The sequence below is a fragment of the Chiloscyllium plagiosum genome, chromosome 3, assembly GCF_004010195.1.
Source record: "Chiloscyllium plagiosum isolate BGI_BamShark_2017 chromosome 3, ASM401019v2, whole genome shotgun sequence".
NCBI lineage: Eukaryota > Metazoa > Chordata > Chondrichthyes > Orectolobiformes > Hemiscylliidae > Chiloscyllium > Chiloscyllium plagiosum.
Window position 1 is genome coordinate 2,753,825 of NC_057712.1, and position 25,724 is coordinate 2,779,548.

Below are 25,724 nucleotides of genomic sequence, written 5' to 3' on the forward strand. Positions count from 1 at the left end.
TAGATGGAAGTGGTCGTGGGCTTGGCAGGTGCTGTCTGAGGATCTTTGGTGAATTTCTTCAGAGCATCTTGTAGATAGTATGCACTGCTGCTACACAGTGTTGGGGTGGGATGGGGTGGGGGGAGGGATAATGGGAGGGAGTGGATGTTTGTGGATGTGGTACCAGTCCAGTGGGCTGCTTTGCCCTGGATGGTGTCAATCTTCTTGATTGTTGTTGGAGCTGCCCCCATCCAGTCAAATGGGAAGTATTCCATCGCAGTCCTGACTTGTGCCTTGTAGATGGTCGACAGGATCTGGGAGTCAGGAGGTGAGTTACTCACCACAGTATTCCCATCCTTCGACTTGCTCTTGTAGCCAATGTGTTTATGTGGCAAATTCAATTGAGTTTCTGGCTAATGGTAAACCCCAGGCTGTTGATAGTGGGAGATTCAGTGATGGTAACACCATTGAATGTCATTAGACTGTCTCTTGTTGAAAATAGTCACTGCCTGGCATTTGTGTGGTGCACATGTTCCTTGAAAATTGATATATGCTCGTTATTGGTAATTATGATTAAAAGCAGCTGTTAGATTTCACCTAAACAACTGAAATGCTGGTAAATTGATATATTAATACAAATAATGATGTTTACATTTCAAATGCTGAAAGGACTGTCATTAAGGAAATGTTGTTTAGCTTTTGCTGCTCTTCTGCTTTTAGAACACTAAAGGGTACATTTTCCTCTGCACACAGTGTTGAACTTTTAACCAACTTGTATTATAAACAATGATAGATTATAAAATATTTTATTTTTAATTTTACACAAAAACATGTACTTAAAGGCAGTAGTCATGACAACTTTTAACCCACCGTGGCATTTTTATTTTGGAAAGAATGCTGAGTCGCTGGGGCATTTGATTTGACAATAGTGAATTCAGATTCCATCTTTTAACCAATGCAACAAACCATAGAATATTAATGATAAGACTATTTGTGAGTTGAGATCCTGTAGTCTCTGCTTTCGTTTTTTTAAAAAAGCAATAAATACAAAACAGAGAAAGTTATTCTGACCAGGTGGGGAATGATGAAATGATTTTCCTTTTACTCCCATTCCTTATTTGGGTAGCAGAGGTATTACATTTTCAAAGGGTGCTGCATTGCCAATTTAATATGTACCTGATGATGTGCACTCGCCAAGATGGAAACCAGACAGGTGTTCTTGAGTTAGACATGTTAGTGCTGAAATACATCTAGGCAAAAAGTAAAAATACATCCTACTTCACACAAATGGACACAGATGTGCACAGTCCTGAAACATGCAAAAAATAAATACAACCTTAGGATTTTGAATTTGATCAGGTCAGATGTAGACAAAAAGGCAAAGTCAATAAAATGTTGCTGATTGTGTGTGGATATTTTGGTTCTCACTCAGCCTTTTCATTCATGGCAGGTACATTCTCTTTTCACTCGGACTCACTGACCTAGAAAACCCAATGGCTTTTCACAGAAAGTCTCTGCCTGTTGTAGCAGTGTTCTGATGTGGAGAGGGAACTGCTTAGCAGACAGGAAACAAAGGATAGGAATAAATGAGTATTTTTTTGTAGACAGGCTGTGACTAGTGAGGTACCACAGAATCAATGATTGATTCCCAATTATTAGGTGAGGGATCTCAATGTGATATCTGAAACAAAACAGAAATTGCTGGAGAAACTCAGCAGGGCTGGCAGGGTTAATGTTTCACATCCAGCAACCTTTCTCTAGAACTCATTTTATTTTACTTACTTTATTTAAATACAATATCTCCAAGTTCACAGATGATTCGAGTTGGGTAGCAGGGTGAGCTGTGAGGAGATGTTTCACTGTGATTTGTTAAGTTGAGTGAGGGGGAAAATGAGTGGCAGGTTAAATGTAATATGGAAAAATGTGAGATAATTCACTTTGGAAGCAAAAACAGAAGGGCAGATTATGATCTGAATGGTGTTAGATTGGGAAAGGGGGAGGTGTAATGAGACCTGGGTGTCTTTGTGCACCAGTCACTGAAAGTAAGCGAGCAGGTGCAGCAGGGACTGAAGAAGGGAAATCATATGTTGTCCTGCACAGTGAGAGCATTTGAGAACAAAGGGATCAAAGGAAATAGGGAGAAAGCAGGAATAGGATACTGTGTTGAATGATCAACCATGAACCTATTGCGTGGCAGAGCAGGCTCGAAGGGCTGAATGGCCGACTCCTGTTCTTGTTTTCTCTGTCTCTGCAGAGACACTTCTTCTTAGAAAGGTGGAGTTCAGAGCATTAGGTGGGGTATGAAGGTGGTAAAAACAATGACTGCAGATGCTGGAAACCAGATTCTGGATTAGTGCGGCTGGAAGAGCACAGCAGTTCAGGCAGCATCCAAGGAGCAGCGAAATCAACGTTTCGGGCAAAAGCCCTTCATCAGGAATAAAGGCAGTGAGCCTGGAGCATGGAGAGATAAGCTAGAGGAGGGTGGGGGTGGGGAGAAAGGAGCATAAAGTACAATAGGTGAGTGGGGGAGGGGATGAAGGTGATAGGTCAGGGAGGAGAGGGTGGAGTGGATAGGTGGAAAAGGAGATAGGCAGGTAGGACAAGTCCGGACAAGTCATGGGGACAGTGCTGAGCTGGAAGTTTAGAACTAGGGTGAGGTGGGGGAAAGGGAAGAGATGAAGAGAGTGACACTCACTTGACACTCCAGATCACAATTCTCATATCCACTCCGAAAGGTTGTCATGTGATCTCTCTCCAAGTTGTTTATATATCCCAATGAATATGGAGATCCAGCTGTGTCTCACACAGCTTCTCTTCAGCAACTTACAGCTGAGGTAATTAATTTTTATTGTCCAGGCAATTACCTTCTGAATAGCTCAATCCTCCTTGGTGACTGAGGCTATGAACAGTTCCAGGAAATCCATTGTCTCTGTTGGTGTCTTTTCATCTTTTTCCTAAGAAAATGGCATGTGACTAATACAGTGATCAAAATCAGTCTTAAATTTCAGACAATGTTTTTCTTTCAGTTAGAATCTGCCTTTTAATATAGCCGAACGTATGGAGACAGTGGATTAAATTACAATTTAATATTTGATTTTACATTTTCATGGCATTTTCTTTTGCTGATTTTTATACTAAATCTGTCATTCAGAGGAATTTTAGACCTTCATTTTTACTATAAAAACCACAAAGAAATTACAACTCTGAGGTTTGTTTTGAAAACTCCTGTAGGGCAGGAGTTTTGCTACTTTCCATTAAGTTTTCAAGTCGTCATAGTGCTGAGTTGTAAGTTCTTGTCTGTAGTGCCATGGGTTCATGTACCAGGTCTTGCAGCCACATTACAGGAGGCTGTCTCTGTCAGTCTGCCGAGTGGGTCACAGGCCATCCTGCTCTCCATCCAACATTCCTGCTGTTGGCTCAATCAGAAGAGGATTTCATCTCCACATTACATACATCATCCCACCATATTTCCCTTGACTGCTTGAGCCACATTCATTTCTGTTCTTTAATGTTAGTTTATCCAAGCAGCACCTCAGAAACCAGAAAGAACTTTAGTCAGTTCTCAAAAGAACAATATAAACATCAGTTAATATTCTCTGACAGAGCATGCACCCTGTCAAGTCAGTGAGAAAATACAGAAATATTATTTTAATTTTGAGGAGGCCTCTGGAAAGTAATGGCCTCTGTATTTTCTCAAAGTCCTACCAAAGCACAATAACATAATTTTCTTTAAAAGAGACTGTATTATAGTGCCGATTAGCAACAGCTGTGAGAACAAGCCATGTCAAATAAAAGCAATGTCACAAGTTAATCAAAAAAAGCACATGATTTGAAACATAAACACTTCAAGCAAATATATATCATCACCCATTTACTCTTGAGTAAGTTAATTGACTCCAAAAAATTCCCTCTGATTTTACTTTGTGCTTTTCCTCATGAAGACGCATTAGAGACAGCTTCCATCTGCCCACTGCCTTCTTACACTGGGAACGGGGAATAGTTTGACAACATTTCAATTTAAATTATGGTTCACTGCCCAAACGAGATCTGCTCCAATAAATTTTTGAGTGGTCCTGAAATAGACCAGGGATCCTACTCAAAACAGCTGGGGACAAGTTTCACAAAATGTTATCTGTCAACATCTTTTCCCATGCAGTACTATTTGATGAGAATATAATGAAAATTTTGATAGAGCCTCCTGAACCAGGGAGAGCATACGTCATTTCTCCATGATTTGGAGATGCTGGTGTTGGACTGGGGTGTACAAAGTGAAAAATCACACAACACCAGGTTTATTTAGAAGCACTAGCTTTTGGAGCGCTGCTCCTTCTGATGAAGCACCTGATGAAGAAGCAGCGCTCTGAAAGCTACTGCTTCCAAATAAACCTGTTGGACTATAACCTGGTTTTGTGTGGATTTTTAACATCATTTCTCCAAACACTGAGAATACACTGTGAGAACTTTACTTTTTCTGGAATTGTTTGTGCACTGTTGTGGTGGAACTAAAACAAAAACAGAAAGTGCTGGAGAAACTCAGTAGGTCTGGCAGCATCTGTGCAGAGAGAAACACAGGTAATGTTTCAGTCCAGAGACCATTCAGAAGTCATTGGTGGGACTGTCAGGAATTCGAGTCTGGCTAAGTTGGCTAAAAGATAGGAAAGAGAGAATAGGTATAGATGGGCATTTCTCAGATTGGAAATGATTTGACAGTAGCCTTCCCTTGGGACTGATCCTTGGAGCCTTATTTTTTTCTGATTTATATAAACGATTTGGAGAAAGGCATAATCTCTAAATTTGCAGATGACACTACGCTCGGGAGAATAGTGAATAGTGAGGATGATGCTGAATGACTTCAGAGGGACATTAACAAGTCGGTGAAATGAGCAGACACCTGGCAGATGAATTTTAATGCAGAAAAATGTGAGGCAATGCATTTCAATAGAAGAAATGCAGAGAGACAATCCAGGCTCAATGATACAACTGTGAGGGACCTTGGGTTGACATGCATGATTCTCTGAAGGTGGCCAGGCAAGTTGGAACAGTTGTTAAGAGGCTTGTAGGATCCTTGAGTTGATAAATAGAGGCATGGAGTATAAAAGCAAGGAAGTGATGCTACACCCCTATCGGCTAGACCATTTTTGGAGCATTGTGTTCAGTTCCGGGCACCTTATATAGAGAAGGATGTTAAAGCCCTGGAGAGAATGCAAGGGAGATTTACGAGAATGATACCAGGACTGAGGGCCTTTAGATAAGGAAAGTTTAGAAAAAGTGGGCTTATTTTCCTTGGAGCAAAGTAGCTTATGAGGTGACCTCATTGACAGAGTGAAGAAGGATATTCTGTTTCCACTGGTTGGTATGTCAGGAAGTAGGAAACACAATTACAGATTGTTAGCAAGAGAGCTAGGAGGGAGATGAGGAGAAACTTCTTTAACCAGAGAGTTGTTAGGATTTGGAATGCGCCTGACTGGGAGAATGATGGAGATGATTCCAAAGGAGAGCTGGATATATATTTGAAAGTGATGAAGTTAGAGAGTTATGGAGATAGGGCTGGAGAGTGGGAATAGCTGGGTTGCTCTTTCAGGGGCCGGTACAGACACAATGGGTCAAATGGCCTCTTTCAGTGCTGCAAAATTCTACAAATTTATGGCAACAATATTTGTCCTCAGCAGACTTCAGCTTTAAGTCACAATTTCAATCTGTGATATGCTACAGATCAGTCTTGAGCAGAAACAGCCTCGATATAATTGCTTAGATGATTGTTAATTTCTGAACTCATGGTGGCACCTTCTCTGCTGAAGACGCTAATGATGAGTTTGCATTTTGCACCTACAGTCACCTTGCGTTTTGTAAATTGTCCGTTCAAAAATAATGCAATATTTTTGTTCCAATCTAATTTTACCTCAGTTTCAATTCAACACTTTCTGCAAATAGTAATTAATCACCAATTAACATACGGTTCTGCATTGAAAGAGTTCTCCAAGCATTAATATTTACTGGAGTTTGCCAGTTAATCATAACCACTCTGATAACTATTCCACTAAACAAATATATGGATCTGCTTCAAATGAATATTTTTATTTGGCAATTTTACTCTTTACCTAAGAGAAAGATAATAATGCTATAGAATTAAACATTTCAATATTGCTACCCAATTCTCCTCTTACCTGTCTAACTTTGAAATAAATAAGTATACCATATAAAAAATTTAATAGTAAACTTACTGGTCTCAGAGCAGAGTAACTTGCATTATTTTTGAACGGACAATTTACAAACTGCAAGGTGACTTTAGGTGCAAAATGCAAACTCATCATTAGCGTTTTCAGCAGAGAAGGTGCCACCATGAGTTCAGAAATTAACAATCATCTAAGAGCCAAGTGCTTGGTGAATACTACAAAGTCTGCCCAAATGAAGTCTGGTCCAGTCAATTTTTGAATAGTCCTGCATATTTTCAGCCTGTTCAGAGATGCTGTTATAGACCTCAGGAATAGGTGGGTCTTGAATCTGGGCCTCTCAGTCCAGAGGTAGGATACTACCACTGTGCCATAGAGCCCTCCAACAAATAGTCCTGAATATGTTTAATCAGTCTGTTCGGATCTCTTATGATGCACATTTGAAGCAAGTGAGACTTGAACCCATCTCTTCTGGCCAAGCGACAGGGACACCTTCACTGTGCTACAGGAACAAATGCGAATCAGCATATTCAGGGGGGTTATTATACACCTTTCAAGTCGATGAGCTTTGAGCCCAGGCCTCCTCGTTCAGAGACAGGGACACTATCTGTGCACTTCAACATCCCTCCTATGAATAGTCCGAAATAGGCCAGTGATTCTACTCAAAACAGCTGGGAACTCGGTTCATTTGTTTTCTGAGGTTGGACACTTTAAAAAGTAATACTCCTGGCTTAGTTCCTGCCTGCAGTTAGGAACTTGTTCAACAGGAACACTAGTAAGAAGTTTCTGAAAACTGTCAAATTGATGGAATGTGTGTATTTAAAAATCACACCTGGAGAAACGTTAAGCTGTTGTAAATGTTCTAAACTGATTTTCAATTAATAGCAACTTTTGCATTAAGATAAGAAAAAAGCAAGAAAAATAAACTAAGACAAGGGGACAGCAGTGTGTATGACTAGCATGGTACCCAACTGATGAACCGAAGTTGCTAATGTATAATGTGGGTGCATTACACATTATCTTATTTAACCTTCAATGTCATCCTCCCCAGGGGGCGGGGGCGGGGGGGGGGGGGGGGGGGGGGGTGGAGCTGCGAGGGGCAATACAATTTTAATTACTTGCATTAACTGAGATACATAGATCCAGTATAAACAATTGCAAACCTCAATGTATCTGGCAAGATGAGACTATCTAAAAAAAAATCGAATTTGCGTTTGGTTGTATTCAGTAAATATTGACTGTCATTATGTTTCACATTGACTGTAGGCTAGTAGTAAACTTTAACAAGATAGTATAGTTCAGTTATTACATTTATAGGTATATCAGGAATAAAAGAATGAATAGAGTAAGATTAGAGCCAATCAAGGACAGAGTAGAAAGTTGTGCATGAAGCGCAAGGAGATAGGGGAAGCACTAAATGAATATTTTTCATCAGTATTCCTACTAGAAAAAGACAATGTTGTCAAGGAGAATACTGAGATACAGGCTCAATGGGATTGAGGGTCACAAGGAGGAGGTGTTAGCAATTCTGGAAAGTGCGAAAATAGATAAGTCCCCTGGGCCAGATGGGATTTATCCTCGGATTCTCTAGGAAGCCAGGAGGAGATTGCAGAGCCTTTGGCTTTGATCCTTATGTTATCATTGTCTACAGGAATAGTGCCAGAAAACTGGAGAATTGCAAATGTTGTCCCCCTGTTCAAGAAGGAGAGTAGAGACAACCCTGATAATTATAGACCAGTGAAGAAGGAGAGTAGAGACAACCCTGATAATTATAGACCAGTGAGCCTTACTTCGGTTGTGTGTAAAGTGTTGGAAAAGGTTACAAGAGATAGGATTTATAATCATCTAGAAAGGAATAAGTTGATGAGGAATAGTCAACACGGTTTTGTGAAGGGTAGGTCATGCCTCACAAACTTGATTGAGTTCTTTGAGAAGGTGGCCAACAAGTAGATGAGGATAGAGCATTTGTTGTGGTGTATATGGATTTCAGTAAGGCTTTGATAAGGTTTCCCATGGTCGGCTACTGCACAAAATACGGAGACATTGGATTGAGGGTGATTTAGTGGTTTGGATCAGAAATTGGCTAGCTGAAAGAAGACAGAGGGTGGAGGTTGATGGGAAATGTTCATCCTGGAGTTCAATTACTCGTGATGTACCACAAGGACCTGATTTGGGGCCACTGCTGTTTGTCATTTTTGTACATGATCTGGATGTGGGCATAGAAGGATGGGCTAGTAAATTTGAGGTTGACATGAGGGTCGGTCGAGTTGTGGATAGTGACGAAGGATGTTGCAGGTTACGGAGGGACATAGATAAGCTGCAGAGCTGGGTTGAGAGGTGGCAAATGGAGGTTAATTGAAAAAGTGTGAGGGGATTCACTTTGGAAGGAGCAACAGGAATAAAGAGTACTGAGCTATTGGTAAGATTCTTGGTAGTGTAGATGAGCAGAGAGACCTCGGTGTCCACGTACCTGAAAGTTGCCACCCACGTTGATAGTGTTGTTAAGAAGGCATATGGTGTGTTAGCTTTTATTGGTAGAGGGATAGAGTTTTGGAGTCATGATGTCATGTTGCAGCTGTACAAAACTCTGGCATGGTCGCACTTGGAGTATTGCGTACAGTGCTGGTCACCGCATTATAGGAAGTATGTGGAAGCTTGGAAAGTGTTCGGAGGAGACTTACTAGGATGTTGCCTGGTATGGAAGGAAGGTCTTATGAGGGAAGGCTGAGGGACTTGAGGCAGTTTTCATTAGAGAGAAGAATGTCGAAAGGTGACTTAATTGAGATGTATAAGATAATCAGAGGGTTAGATAGGGTGGACAGGGAGAACTTCTTTCCTTGGATGGTGATGGCTAGCACGAGGGGACATAGCTTTAAATTGAGGGGTGATAGATATAGGAGAGATGTCAGAGGAATTGTCTTTACTCAGAGAGTAGTAGGGGAGTGGAATTCCCTGCCTGCAACAGTAGTAGACTCGCCAACTTTAAGGGCATTTAAAGTGGTAATTGGATAAAAATATGGATGAAGATGGAATGGTATAGATTAGGTGGGCTTCAGATTGGTTCCCCAGGTCAGCGCAACATCGAGGGCCGAAGGACCAGTACTGCTGTGTCATGTTCTATGTTCCATGTTCTATTGCCTGTACACCCATTCTTCTGCTGAACACCCATTCAATATGCCTATCACAATGAAAAGCCTTCCAAGGGATTCAAATGGCAAACAATTTTGCCAGTTAATGTTGGAGGTGGGGAAGCTTCTCGAAGTAATAATCTTGGGGAAAATCAGCAGTCACTTTGACAAAAATGGATAGTAAAGAGAATTAGTATGGATTTGTTCAAGGCAGATTATACTTAGCTAAATTTTTTTAAAAACTGTGGATGCTGGAAATCTGAAACTAAAGCAGAAAGTGCTGGAGATGGCAATATCTGTGGGCAGAGAAACAGAATTAATGTTTCAAACTCTTCAGCTCAGAAGAAGATTACTGGACCCAAAATGTTAACTCTGCTTTCTCTCTGCAAAGAAACTGCCAGACCTGCTGAGTTCCTCCAGCAATTTCTGTCTTTGTACTTGACTGACCTGTTTGAGTTTCTTCATGCAATATCAGAGGAGATGGATGAAGACAGTGCAGCTGATGAGAATGGATGTTCAAAACTTGTTTGATAAGATTATCAATCACAGTGGAATGGAATCTTCACTTGAGAAAAAGGAAAATGTGTCTGAAGCAATAATAAGGAATCTGGTCTGTTAGAACAGATGTGACTGAAACCAAGATACTAGAAGAATGAATAAGATAATTATAGGAAGTGGGTAAGAGGAAGTAGAGTTATGGTGGCTACAGGAGTAAGTAGGCTTACTGTGAATACTTGGCAAGCAAATAAAGAATCTCATTGTCGTAAAGGAAGGATAGAACTTGAGTTGGACAGGAAGAAAGAATCTTCCACGTATTTCAGAAAATATCAAGTGTAGCTGGAATCCAAGTGGTTCCTGTAGCTATACCATTCTGGAGAGTGTTGTCAAAGTTATTCAATACGAGAACAAGTTCAGCCAAATGCAGGAATGTGGATGGGGAAGGTATTGTTGACATGAGCCAGAAATGGCGGGGGTGCGGGCTGGTGGTGTCCAGAATGCAAAAGAGAGAGCGGAGGCAGGAAATCAGAAACTGTTAAAGCCGATATGTCACATGTAAATATGAGCAGGCTGGACAAGAAAGGAATGAATAGTTGCAATCAGATCAGTTCTGCGGTTTCAGAGTCACATGATAATAGTTGAAAGAATATTTTTCCAGATTCCTTCCAAGCATACAGTAACATAGTTGGGTAGATATTCCAAATTTGGGCTGCTGCAGATAGCCTAACCTATTTGTTGTGCATGTCATGAATTCCTGAAATCCATGCACTGTACAAATACAGAAAACTTTCACATTGATCATTCTGACTAACCCCTGTGCGTTGAGGTCAAGTTTAAATGTAATTGTTTAATTCTGTTAGGATTTATTGTGATGGATTTCATCCACACAGATCATGTGTTCAAACCATTATTGATGTTTCGCCCACAAGCATGGACACCCTTGAATGCACATGCATCCAAAATAGAAACTTAATTTTGTGGTTAGTTGAACAAACTGCCCACCAGTCTGTTTGTAGGAAAAAAAGTCATATGTGACTTAATTCATTCTGATAAGCTTGTGCAATACTAATGTGTTGCATTTCAGCACGTTTATGGTTATCATTATTTAAATCATATGATACAAAGAGTATCATTTTACTGCCCTTCTGGAAAGGCAGTAAGTACTCTATCAAAAGATACTTCACATTACAAAAAAATTTTTTTTCAATTTCAAATTATTGTTTAAAACCTAAAGTTGTCAAATCTTTATATAGAAGTCATGCAAAGATTGTATCATCACCTGGAATCTTTGGCATGATTTCAGTTTTACTGAAGGAATCAGTACTCGGATGTTTATGTTACAAAGACAATGTGCTACACATCGTATCTTTATGAATGAAGATATTCTTAAATGCGATCAAAACAATTATTAAGGTAAACTGCATGCCTTAGTGCAGCTCTAGTGATTACACACTTCACCAGTCTCTGTTCAGGAAGAGAGTACATCAACCAACTAATCAATTATGACACCACAACTTGGTAATCAGGATGATCCCTGATAAGAAAGATGGATTAGTAATAAAAAGGTGATGTTACATTGCTGTGGTTTGAATCATGGGATTTTACTATGAACAAGTGTTAGACATGCTACATGTGCACAAAGCACCAGCCACTTCATTTAATTACTTCCGTCTCTATCCTCCATCATGCCTCATAGGCTAGCCCTCACAGCACCAGGTAAACTCTCTATATCAGTACAGGTTTAATCTCAGAGCTCAAATGACAATAACCTAAAGCATTAAATGTTTTCCTTTTAAGTGGTGCAACAACATTACAGAAGTGTTGGAAAATTCTCTTCTATTCCACGGCCTAACCAAATGATTAATATTTTGACTAAAAGATCAGCTGAAGTGGTACATTACACAATGGTTCGTATTTTAAAGAACATGGAGGTGGTCTCTCCAAAGGTCAGATTGAAGCGAGGTGAAGATAGGTTAGTTGGCTGCTTGCCTCCTGCAAAGCAGTGCAGCTCCAAAAGATGATGTCTCAATGATACCATTTCTACTTGTGCCAGTTTATATTTATCGACAATTGTAGGTAAGAAACAGCGAGAATTTATTAATGTTGTCCCCGTTCCATAATGGGTGTTCTTTTCATTTACTTATATTTTTCCTGTTTTTGTCTTCTTATTCCTTCACTTTAGTCTCTCACCTCCATGTATCCTTCTCCCGGTAGGAGGGTGAGTAAAAAGGCTGCAGACCCCACTGATGCTTCTCATTTGAATGCCACTACATTGCTTAGCCAAGAGGAAGCACTCTTACCGTGGGGTGAGATGGAAAGAATATCATATTTTCCCCGAAGTGGGAATCTTCACCCCCTCCCCCAGACTGAGGTACAGTGTCTAAACCATTACACTACTGGGTTACATGTTTCAGTAAATAATTTTGTCCCCCAGCACATAAGGCAGGGATGCATAGAGTAATCCGAGGAATTTCTGTGGATATCACAGGACATTTCTGTTGCCCAGAGATACCTTAATGATGTTATAATCTTGTTACTAAGCATACCATCTTTCTGTCACTAATTGAATGACTGAACATAGTAGCAGCAGGTATTGGTTAGGAACCAATAGACTAACTCCGTAACCAGAAACTCAAGGTATCGTGTCTGTCTTAGGAAATTTTAATCAGGGAATCTCATCCATAACCTGAGCAGTGTTGGCCAGCAACTCCTGAGCAGTGCTCCCAGGGAGTGCCGCTCTAACCAAGAACATGTTGGAATTTGGTTGGGTTTTGGGAATTAACCCTTTCGGTAGATTTGAATTGTCCGATTAGACAGATGTAAGCAATTTCTCCAGTTGGTTTAGTAAAGTTACCAGAGCCAGGCTGAGCTGAACAGAGAGGAAAGGTTCAATCCACTGTCAGTGAAGAGTTAGGTGATCCCATCCAGATTGTGGTAAAGGCAACTTCAATTGACCATATTGACCGTTGAGGAAGGTAGAATGAATTATGGTTCCCACCTATATATGCAATCCAGAGACATTGCTGTGAATGTTCTAAACTGGTGTGAGGGCAGGTTACAGCTCTGCTGTTATTGCCATTATCACAGAACACCGCTGATTCTCACGAGCTCGACTCACAGTTAGATATAGCTCAGTAATGACTCAGCAATATCAGCATTGAGGAAAGAAAACTCGTGAGGTGAGAAAAGAGATCAGAGAAAGAAAAAGCAAAGGCAGCACAAATGGGGTCATTGATAGAACTGGTAGTTCTTTTTCATGGGCTTTCAGGAGATTTTGGAAATTTCAAGGTAAGACGTGTTCGTCAGTGAGTGGATTACTTTTCCACATTGCCACCTTCCATTGAGGGCACCAAGCATTCTCTGTTTGGGAAAGGATTGGCCATTCACAATGTAGAGTATTCTCTACATGATGCTGGCATTACTTTAGCTTGTATCCTCAGAAAGTTCACACTGTTGATTCAGTATGGCCTTTTAGTTCACTGTTTAGTACGGTTTCCAAGGATGTTAATGAGGTGATGAAGTTTAGCTGTGTTGTGCCGTTAAATCCATGACCACTTTCCAAATATCATGCCATTAATGAATATTTCTCAGACCACTCTCTGTAGCAATAAGTGAAATTTAGTAAAGATTTCCTTTGCTGGGGGAAATGGTAAGCTGCTTGATTTAATTTGTACATATGGTGTCAGTTGAAATGGTGAAGACGGATGCACTTACAATTTTATTTTTCACATGAACCATAAGAATTCTTATCTGCTTGAATATGTAAAATCATTCTTTATATGACAGTGTTTTTGCATTATTTATGTGGTTACTGTGAGTGAAAATAATAAATCTTCCAGGAATATTCTATCTGGCTCTCAAAAAAATAAATCAACGCAGAACAAAGCAAAGCATAGAGTGATTACAGATTTGATATATTTTGAACACGTATTGTTTTATCCTCCCAGCCTTCCTTCATCCCCCATTCCATGCCTTCTCCAACAATCAGGAGAGTGATCAGGAGCCTCATGGTTCAAAACACAGTACATTGTATGCCAGATAACCAGAGGATTGAGAGGACAAACACAGAACAGTACAATGTTTGAGTTTGTTACATCAGCGGTCACTTTTCTGAGTTGATTTTCTCCACTCCTCACCACATCACTTCTGGCACTGTCTTTCTCTCCCTCTTCCCCCCAGACTCACCGCCTCCCCCCCCCCCCCACCCTCACCACCACCACCACCACCACCACCACAGACCCCCATTTCCACTGTTCTGCAGAACTGGAAACATGTCTTGAGTGCTGGGCCAGCATATGTAAACTTCAACAGACACATAGAATGCTGCAGGAATTCTACAGGCCCAACATGAGAGAGAAACAGAGTTAAATCGTCATCAACTCTGGAATGAATCTTCTTCAGACTCTGTCATACCTGCTGAGTTTCTCCAGCATTCTGTGTTTAATTCAGATTTCCAACATCCAGAGTATTTTGCTTTTATTCAAATAAGTAATCATAACATTTTTAAAAATCCCTTTCAATAATCAGCACAATACATCCTTTTTTAAAAAAAATTGCACAGTTTCAAAAATACTTTTAAATTGGCTCAACATTCAATATATGTAACTTTATCTCCACCTAGTGGCTAAATATTATTTTGTTACTCAATTTTAGTGAATATGTAGTTGCAAGATCTCACAATTGAATTCCACCTCGATCATTATATTTCATTCAATAATAAATTTTAGTCTGATTGTGGGAAAGTTTCTGTTGGAGTCTTTTACATCACCATTATAAAACACTAATCATGTAGCGCACAACATCTGAAAATTGTTTTGACTTTGATTTGATTTATTATCATCACATGTACTAAGATACAGTGAAAAATACTGTTTTACATGCCAACCAGATAAATCATACCTTATATAAGGACATCTGGGTAACAGGACAGTATCAGGGTAATTTGACACATACTAATATAATGTTGCAATAACTGAAAGTGACCTGCTGAATATTTGTTCTGTTTTAGTTCGATTCATTATTGAGTTATTTGTCTCCAGGATTATTTTCTCCATATTATGACGCCTTCTCTTTAGACTGTACTATAGGGGAGGTTAGTGGGCCTTGTTAGATTTTCTGTTCACTCTAAGAATATCAGTGGTCTGCTTTTCTAAATTTTTAATATTTGCCGCTGGTAAGAGGCTCGATGTTTGAATTGTAGGTTCAGCAAATCTGTGTATTACATGTCAGTTCATTTGGTCTTTAGCAAACAGTAGAAATGTGCACAGAACTGTTCCATAAATTAAAATTCTTGTTACTTTTGATAATTTGCTTTCTTTGTGACAGATAGTACAAGCTATTATTTGGACTGGATTTTACCAAAACTAGTTCTTCAAAGTTATTAAGTATTCATCCTGCCTCAATTTCTCTTTGGGACATGGTTCCTGCACCTTCCACATACTCAGTTTCTTTCCACCTCTTTCTTTGCTGCAAGGACCCGCTGACTCCCATTGGACCATTTTTTAATCTTTCTCAGGTCACAGGCTTTTGTACCGTGAACACGAACCTGCTTCAATCACATTGCATCTTCACTTTAAATGGTGCAGACTATCTTTCACTCTGTGAAGAATAGATTTAACTGTAGCGAGCAAGCTGGGCCTTCTGCCAATGTACCCACCCAATGAACAGTGCAGCTAGTGCTGGCTAGACACAGGGATCATTGAAATAAACAGGCAGCATGAAGCTGGTATGTTGCCTGTAAGGCAGTCATTAGGTACGGATTAATCATGTGTTGCCATTCTCACACCCATGACCAGTGCCACCCAGAAAAACATAAGAACTAAGAGCTGGAGGAGACTTTTCAGCCCAGGCTGTAAGTTTGCTCGCAGAGCTGGAAGGTTTTTTTCAGATGTCTCATCACCATGCCAGATAACATCATCAGTGAGCCCCCAATGAAGTGCTGATGTTCTGTCCCGCTTGCTATTTATGTGTCTTGGTCTGTTAAGGTGGATGATATCATTTCTGGTTCTTTTTCTCAGAGGTTGGTAAATAGGGTCCAAAGCGATGTGTTTATTGATGGAGTTCTGGTTTGAATGCCAGGCCTCTAGGAATTCCAGTGTGTGCCTTTGTTGAGCCTGGCCTAGGATGGATGTGTTGTCCCAGTCGAAGTGGTCTCCTTCTGCGTCTGTATGTAAGGATACTAGTGATAGTGGGTCATGTCATTTGGTGGCTAGTTGGTGTTTATCTATCCTGGTGGCTAGTTTTCTGCCTGTCTGTCCAATGTGGTGTTGTTACAGTCCTTGCATGGGATTTTGTAAATGACATTCGTTTTGCTGGTTGTTGGTATTGGGTCATTTACGTTCATCAATAGCTGTTTAATGTGTTGATAGGTTTGTGGGCTACCATGATGCCAAGGGGTCTGAGTAGTCTGGCAGTTATTTCAGAGATGTCTTTGATGTAGGGGAGAGTGGCTGGGGTTTCTGGACATGTTGTGCCTGCTTGTTTGGGTTTGTTGCTTAGGAATCGGTGGACTGTGTTTGTCGGGTACCCATTCTTCTTGGATACGCTGTATAGGTATTTTTCTTTTGCTGCTCGTAGTCCCTGGGTGCTGCAGTGTGTTGTGGCCAGTTTAAATAATGTCCTGGAGCAGCTCTGTTTGTGGGTGTTGGGATGATTGCTTCTGTTGTTAAGTATCTGGTCTGTGTGTGTTGGTTTCCTGTAGACACTGGTCTGAAGTTCTACATTAACTGTTCATTCCACTGTGACATCGAGGAAGGGGAGCCTGTTGTTGTTCTCTTCCTCTTTTGTGAATTGCATGCCAGTGAGGATATTGTTGATGATGTTGTGGTTTCCTCTAATTTGTTCTGTTTTGTGATGACAATGGTGTCATCCATGTAGCGGACCCAAAGTCTGGGTTGGATAGTGGGGAGGGCTGTTTGTTTGAGTCTCTACATTACTGTGTCTGCTAAGAAGCCTGATATTGGTGATCCCCTGGGTATCCTGTTGATTTGTTTGTAGGTCTTGTCATTGAAGGTGAATTGGGTAGTGAGGCACAGGTCTACGAGCTTGAGGATGCTGTACTTGTTGGTGCTGTCTGGTGTTTGTGTCCTTGGTTTCTCTAATGGTGCGGTCAGTGTTTCTTTGGTCAGGCTGATGTTAATTGATGTGAATAGGGCTGTTACATCAAAGGAGACCATTATTTGGTCCTCTTTTATCCTTTGAATTCTTGGGTGGAGTGAATGGAATAGCATGAGTCATCAGTGAGGTGTTTCAGTTTTCAGTGGAGTTCCTTAGCTAGTCTGTATGTCAGTGTGCCAAGGAGTGAGAATATGTGTCTGAGGGGGAGGCCTGGTTTTTGTACTTCAGGTAGTCCGTGGAAGCAGGGTGTATTGGATACATATGTTTTTTTTTGGACATCTGTCAGGTTAATTTGTCCTGATTTATGAAGTTTCTTCAATGTGGCTGTGACACAGTTTTCTAGTTGTGGAGTTGGGTCTATCGCCACCTGTTGGCAAGTGTCAGTATCTGCAAGCAGTGAGTTCGCCTTTTCAATACATTGTATTCTTTTAGGATGACTGTCATGCACCTTTTGTCTGCAGGTAGGATTACAATGTTTCTGTCTTTTCTGAGTCCTTCGAGGGCTTTCCTTTCCTGTGTGCTGAGAATGTTCCCTTCCTTCTTCCTGCTTAGTGTTTGTGCAACTGTCTGTCTGATGGTCTGCTGGGCTTCTTCTGTGAGTCTGAAGCCTTTCAGGGTTGATTCTAATGTTGCTAAGAAGACCTTTTTGTCCACGTGCCCATAGTTGTGGGACACCACTTTGACTGGGATAACACATCCATCCTAGGACAGGCTAAGACAGAGACATGCAAGGGAATTCCTAGAGACCTGGCATTCAAACTGGAACTCCATCAATAAACACATTGATTTGGACCCCATTTACCAATCCCTTTGAAAAAGAACTGGAATAATATCACCCACCTTAAGAGACCAAGACAGATAAATAGAAAGCAGAACAGAACACAATGCTTCACCGGAGGCTCACTGATGATGTTACCTAGCATGGTGACGAAACGTCTGAAAACAAGCCTTCCAGCTCAGTGTGCAAACTTACAACCTGAACCTCGATTTGAGCTATAAATTTCAAAAATCGCACTGTTGAGCCCATCAAGACTGCTGCACCGTTCAATATAATCATGGCTGGGCTCATGTCAGCCTCACCCCGGCCCCTCTCGATAATCTTTCAACCCATTACTAATGAAAAGTCTCCTCCTTAAATTTATTCAATGTTCCAGCATCCACCACACTTTGGGGTAGTGAATTCCACAGAATCATGATCTTTTGTGGGAATTATTTTCTCCTCATCTCTGTTTTAGATGTGTTAACCTTTATCCTAAAACTGTGACCTCTCATTCTAGATTGCCCCATAGGAGGAAACATCCTTCCTGCATCTACTTTGTCAATCCCTTTAGCACTTTATGGACCTCAATTAGATTTCCCCTCACCCTTCTAAATTCTAGAGAATAAAGACAAAAAATGCTAAATCTGTCTTCATAAGTCAAACTCATCACTTCTGGAATCATTTGAGTGAATGTCCCCTGAACTGCCTCAAATACAACTATATCTCTCCTCAAGGTTGGGGAGCAAAGCTATCAAATTTAGCCCTGATCAAATTCCATAGAAATTCTAAAAAAAAATCAAGTACCTTGTCCCAAACTATGGGTGTTGGTCTTAATCCTCTCCATGAGCGGGACTGCCAATTTCACATGCTGCCTTGTTCTCAATTTATTTTCGTCTTTTGTCCTTTCTACCACCTCATAGGAGATTGTGTATATCACTATGATGAAAACAATGTCAGTTTATATGAACCTTAGGTGGTTCTACAATTGGTGGGTAATCTGTCCTGCCTAAATTCTGCTTAGATGGTGAAGATTAAACTTTATTCCCTTAATCTTTACACTTCCTACCTTATTCCAGTCAGGATAACTCCTTATGATAAATTCAGCAAGAGTAATTTTTGCCAGAAAATTAATTGCATAGGTATAATTCAATCAACTGTACAAAAAGCATTAAGAACAAAATTTCAGAGCTTTTAAAAATTCCACCATTCCTTAACATTTTAGTACTGCTGCCTCACAGCTTCAGGAACCTGGGTTTGATTCCACCCTCAGGCAGCTGTCTGTGTGAAGTTTGCACATTCTCCCCATGTTTGCGTGGGTTTCCTCCCACAGTCCAAAGATGTGCAGGTTCGGTGGATTGGCCATGCTAAATTGTCCATAGTTTCCAGGGATGTGCAGTCTAGGGTTAGCCATGGGAAATACAGGGTTACAGGAAAGGGGGATGGGTCTAGGTGGGATGCTCTTGGAGGGTTGGCGTGGACACGATGGGCCGAATGCCTACTTCCACACTGTTTGGATTCTATGATTTTATATTGCTCATTAACTCCATCCATGGCTCTGCAATTCAATACTAGATTATTTTTAGCTGTAAGTATTAATATAATAAGATAACAAATAGAACAGGTGTAGGCCATTTGGCCCCTCAAGCCTGCTGCACCATTCAATAGGATCATAGCTACTACAGCACTCCTTACATCCACTTTCCTGTGTTTTTCATGTAACCCTTGAATATGTATGGTTCATCTGAAAGATAGCTTCATGCAGTGAATTTTGGATGCTATGAATGTAATTTGCATAGCAATTTAGGCATTTTCACAGGACAGAAATCTACCTCCAATCTTGCAATCACTGCTATCTGACAGATCACTGTCATAATTACTTTGGACAGAGAAATACTAACTCAAAACCTAACTGCTGATGACACAGTTATATAAACAAATATAAAGAATTAAAATACCTATTGCCCACAAAAATATTTCTCTTCAAACAACACTGCCAACGTCTGTTGAATTACCAACATTGAATTTTTCAATGTTCCTTTCACCATACAATGTGAAAACTAAAATGTAAGATAATCAGAGGGTTGGATAGGGTGGACAGAGAGAGCCTTTTTCCAAGTATGGTGACAGCGAGCACGAGGGGGCATAGCTTTAAATTGAGGGGTGATAGATATAGGACAGATGTCAGAGTTAGTGTCTTTACTCAGAGAGTAGTAAGGGTATGGAATGCTTTGCCTGCAACAGTAGTAGATTCACCAACTTTAAGTAAATTTAAGTCGTCGTTGGACAAGCATATGGACGTACATGGAATAGTGTAGGTTAGATGGGCTTCAGATTGGTGTGACAGGTCGGCGCAACATCGAGGGCTGAAGCGCCTGTACTGCACTGTTATGTTCTATGTTCTATAAGAGACACGCTCTGTCGATCAACATGAGAAGTGAGTAACAAAGTATGATGACCTAAAATTTTAGTGTATAGTTTCAAACAAAAAGCAATAGTAACAGATAACAAGCCAAGCAGACCGTAGTGGGTACTGCAGATGCTGGAGATTGCGGTCAAGATTAGAATGGTGCTGGAAAAACACAGCACGTCAGGCAGCATTCGAGGAACAGGAAAATCAACATTTCGGGCAAAACCTGATGAAAGGCTTTTGCCTGAAACGTCGATTTTCCTGTTCCTCGGATGCTGCCTGACTTGCTGTGCTTTTCCAGCACCATTCTAAGCAAGCTAAGCAGCTTTTGTGCAGAAATGGATAAGTTATCCTTAATGATATGAAGGTTAAAGGTAAAATTGAAATATCTACCTGACAGACCTCCCTTTTAAAACCAAAACTTTAAATTACATTCAAAGAAAATTGCTATTCCAAATAATTTTGTTTCATTTAGAATTCTCTCAATCGTATGAACTTTGCTTTTTGAATTGCTCAGAAGTTTCCAATAAATATTGTGCAGTCAATCCTCAGCTATTTCTCTCAACATTATTTAATATTTTCTCATTAACCTGTTCAGAGATGTTATGACACCCCTTTGGAGCAGGTAGGATAGGAACCCAGGCATAGTGGTTTAGGAAGTAGGTACACGACGACTGTTACATAAGAGCCCACAACATTATTTAAATTAAGTTTTTTTTAAAATTTAACCTATTTATCTAATCAATCTGTTCAGAGATGCTATTACACACCTCTGGAACAGGTGGATCATGAAACCAGTCCTCCTGGTCTGGGGTCTGGTAATGACCACTGTTCCACAAGAGCCCACAACATTATTTAATAGTGTTACTTCTTAATAGGAGGCCTTATATTACACAAATATCTTCTTTGTGATCACTATCTCATTGGCCTAATTTAATAATCGTTAGTGCACATTAATGAGATCAAGTGTGGGGGCCTCATTTTCAGAGATTAACACTCAATTAAAGAATAATACTTCTCATATTGTTACATCATAAAATGTTGCAATTTTCTTTTTCTGAGGCTGATTTAAGCGAATTCAAGTCATAATGATCCCGAACATTTCACTTTTGATTCCTGGTTACTTGCAATTGAACTGATCTATACTGGAATATGTTAGACTATAGAGTGGGACAACATCTGTCCAGAATTTCTATCCAATGACAGTTAGAAAGTATAGATGTGAGAATGTGAGGTGTGGCAGTACTGATGAACCTTAACCTAATCTGAGGCAGTGCCTAAAGGCGAGAAATAAACTGAAAATTGAAAAATGTTCTTACGTGGGAATCAGGGTAACAAGGCTATTAGTGGTTTGACTGTGGCCTTGTGACCAGTTTACATGAAAATTTGGATCAAGTGAAGCATACTCATCAAAAAAAGATGCCCTATGCAAAACCAGAATAATGAAACAGTCCTGAAAAATAAATAAATTGCAATGTTATTCCACTAGCCTCCTTTATACATGTATACATCTAGTAATTACAGGAATGATCCATTTTCCTGCTGCTGTTTCACCTTTTGAGCATATTGTGTCCCAAATAACAATTGAGGGAATCTCATGTGTTTCGTGAATTGGGTGTGTATGGTATTCTTCATTGTAATACTTTATTTTGAAGAAAAACAAATTAATAATTCACTTCAGCACACTATGTAGACTGCAAATATAGTTTAATGTTTTAAAAATTATCTCTTTCTCAGTAAGGTTCCATTTAGGCTTTACATTCATTTCCAGCTTTGCTGGATATTTTGTGTAATTACAGTATTTAGTAGCCATTTTAACAAACTGATTTCAAAAAATGCCTTGTGGATATCTCTAGTTCTTCAGTTGACTTAAAATTCTCATCCTGCTCTCGACTCCGCACTCCTTTCCAACATGACATTCCTTTTGCCATGGATTGTGATTTTTTTTTAGTTTTGTGAAGGGCAGGTCGTGCCTCACAAACCTTATTGAATTCTTTGAAAAGGTGACGAAGGAAGTTGATGAGGGGAAAGCGGTAGATGTGGTATATATGGATTTTAGTAAGGCGTTTGATAAGGTTCCCCATGGTAGGCTACTGCAGAAAATACGGAGATATGGCATTGAGGGTGAGTTGGAGGTTTGGATTAGGAATTGGCTGGATGGAAGAAGACAGAGGGTAGTAGTTGATGGCAAAGTTTCTTCATGGAGTGCCGTCACTAGCGGTGTTCCGCAAGGATCTGTTTTGGGACCATTGCTGTTTGTCATTTTTATAAATGACCTGGAAGAGGGGTTAGAAGGTTGGGTAAGCAAGTTTGCGGATGATACGAAAGTCAGAGGAGTTGTTGACAGTGAGGAAGGATGTGGCAGGTTACAGCAAGATATAGAGAAGCTGCAGAGCTGGGCAGAAAGGTGGCAAATGGAATACAATGTAGCTAAGTGTGAGGTGACTCACTTTGGGAAGAATAACAAAAAGATGGGGTACTGGGCTAATGGTCGGATACTTGGTAGTGTGGATGAGCAGAGGGATCTTGGTGTCCATGTACACAGATCTCTGAAAGTTGCCACCCAGGTAAATAGTGCGGTGAGGAAGGCATATGGCGTACTGGCTTTTATCGGTAGAGGAATTGAGTTCCGGAGTCCGGAGGTCATGATGCAGTTGTATAAGACTCTGGTGCGGCCGCGTATGGAGTCAGCTATTACGAGGGGGCATAGCTTTAAATTAAGGGGGGGTAGATATAGGACTGAAGTTGGGGTAGGTTCTTCACTCAGCGAGTCGTAAGTTCATGGAATGCCTTGCCAGTAGCAGTGGTGGACTCTCCCTCTTTATGGGCATTTAAGCGGGCATTGGATAGGTATATGGAGGATAGTGGGTTAGTATAGGTTAGGTGGGCTTGGATCGGCGCAACATCGAGGGCCAAAGGGCCTGTACTGCACTGTATTCTTCTATGTTCTAAGTTCTATGTTCTATTGTGGCTGTGGGTGTTAGCACTGAAACACAAGGAAGAGAATGTTTATGGAAACCCAAAGGTATAGGCTGAAGAAAGTCTACATAAATTTTGTCACTTAATATTATCAATGGTTGACATCAGTAAATTTGGATCACAGTGGGTCAGATGGTGTCCATGGAGAGACCTTTGATGAAGATTCATCTCGACTCAAAACGTTGCCTTGCTGTCTCTCCATGGATGCTGTCTGACCTGTTGTAATCTCCAGCATTTGTTGTTTTCAGGACAGATATTTCATCGTCACCATTACTGAGCCTCCTTCCAATTCCAGATTCATTTATTGGAATGATTCATTATTTTCATTTTCCACCAGCTGCTGAATTGCTATCCCCAGAGCACCAATTTTGGTGTCTGAATTTCCAGTCTAGTGACATTACCACAGTGTTTCTGTCTCCTGTATTGGATCTTACAGAGCTGGACTAAAGTTGAATCTCGCCCCAGAGTTGAATGTCCACCTCATCTGCATTATAGGCAAGGCATATCCTTAAGATAAGCTGGGGAACTAAGGTCATGACAGATTTAACATGTGGAAACAATATCCAGGAAAGGTGCAGTCCCTCATTCTGATTTTCATGGGGCAGAGATTTTCATATCCCATCTGTGGCGACTGCTTTACTGTCCAATTAATGTTTGAGCTCTTGAAGCTGGAAGGAAAATCAGAAAACTCTGTGAAAAAAGCAGCAGGTCACAAAGTAAGGTAAGTAAGAGAGTGGGCACTTGGGGACTCTCCAACTCTTTTCAAATTGAAATTCAAAATAATCTTGGGGTACAGTGAAGCAGTGGAGGTAGCCCTTATAGAAAGCAGATCCTGCAAGACAGGACAGCCTTTACATCTGCCAGGAATTTGGAGAATCACTGGAACATTGCCGTCAGCCTCCTTTTCTTGACCTTACTCACAGCTGCCACAGTGCAGGCAGGTTAGCCTGTGCTCTTCCCACGGTAACAACAGTCCCAGGGCAGGATGTACTGGCAGGCTGCCCTGATGAAAGGGTTTTTAACTCCCACCTTGATGGGGACCGTAAATCCAGACCCATATCTGGTACAGTGTTCACTGACATGAGGGTATACAAATTCCATAGTCACAGAGCTTTCCCATACTCTATATAACTTTCCACCTGTAAATACACAATAATCTCATGCCCTGGAGTTGTTTAGCCGACTTGCAATTTCTACACATGAGACTAACTTGACCTTTGGACATCTGTAGGCATCTTTAAGTGGTTTTCGTAATCGGTGTGGCATAACTGATTGACCTCTTGCTTCTTGCAAATGCATCATTAAATTCAATGAATTTTTAAATACACAAGAAATGCTTTACTCACAATCATGTCTCAGTTTGCAGAAAACTGAGTTTTACATAATGAACAACTACCACGGGCAAATACTATCAGAGTTAACAAAAATAGAGATTGCTGGAAAAGCTCAATAGGTCTGGCAGCACCAGTAGAGAGAAATCAGAGTTAATGCTTCAGGTCGAGCGACCCTTCCTCAGAATGGTGTTCTAACACAAAATGTTAACTCTGATTTTTTTCCATACGTGCAGAGCTTTTCCAACAATCGCTATTTTATTTTTGATTTATAGCAACTGCAATTCTTTTATGTTTTTATTATCAGAGTTAATATTTTTAGCAAACTAATTTACTTGGTAAAAGCTTTACATGAAAGTTGTCTTAATATTTCACAAAGGAACTACGTTAGAAAGCACAAAATTTTAAAAGAATAGGAAGTATGAAGTATATTTATTCAGAGATGGTACAGATATTTGTTGAAAACCTCAAGTATTTCGAGCCTATTTTAAGATGTGTCCTCTCTTCCCCCTTGTCCCATCCCTTTGCTATCCACAGGCTGAGAAAAGGGCAAAACTTGTGGCTGTGATGAATGCCCAGGAAGAGAGCCCAGCTCAGAAGGAGAAAGAAACAAGCACAATCATTTCACAGCAGTCCTCAGATCCAACACCTTCCAGCATTTCAGCAAGTCCAGAACCGACAGTCATCACAAATGAAACCGCTGAGAAAACTGTGTCCAAACTCATCGATGAGGAAGCAGAGTATGAAGTAAGTGGATGTTTGTTTCATCCTCGGCTGGATATTGACCAGCTCGTTCTACATCATCTCTGATCAATCACCATGTGCTGCATGGCTCATGGAGTAATACTAACTGGGATTGTGATTGGGATTGAGATTTGGACTGGGACTTGTCTGGACTGGGACTGGCATGGGATTGAGATTGGGAATGGCATGGGACTGGGACTGGGATTGGCTTGGAACTGGAATGGGACTGGGATTGAGATTTAGACTGGGACTGGATAGGGGCTGGAATGGGTCTGGGATTGAGACTGGGAGTGGGATTGGACTGGGATTGAGATTTAGGCTGGGACTGGAATGGGACTGGGATTGGATTGGGACTGGAATGGGATTGAGACTGGGACTGGGACTGGGATTGGCTTGGCACTGGAATGGGAGTGCAATTGAATTTAGACTGGGACTGGAATGGGACTGGGATTGAGATTTAGACTGGGACTGGATTGGGACTGCGACTGGCATGGGATTGAAATTGGGAATGGCATAGGACTGGAACTGGGATTGGCTTGGCACTGGAATGGGTCTGGGATTGAGATTAAGACTGGGACTGGAATGGGACTGGGAGTGGGATTGGATTGGGAG

General features: G+C 40.7%; 1 protein-coding gene across 8 annotated transcripts in view; it reads left to right on the forward strand.

Moving 5' to 3' along the window:
- Positions 1-25,724, forward strand: part of dnmt3ab (DNA (cytosine-5-)-methyltransferase 3 alpha b) — a 571,533-nt gene that overhangs the window by 366,989 nt on the left and 178,820 nt on the right. For all 8 annotated transcript variants that reach the window (XM_043676070.1, XM_043676107.1, XM_043676111.1 and 5 more), the window contains 2 exons: positions 11,958-12,146; positions 24,906-25,115. In XM_043676070.1, coding sequence (XP_043532005.1) covers positions 11,958-12,146; positions 24,906-25,115 — 399 coding nt within the window. The remainder of the gene's footprint in view (positions 1-11,957; positions 12,147-24,905; positions 25,116-25,724) is intronic.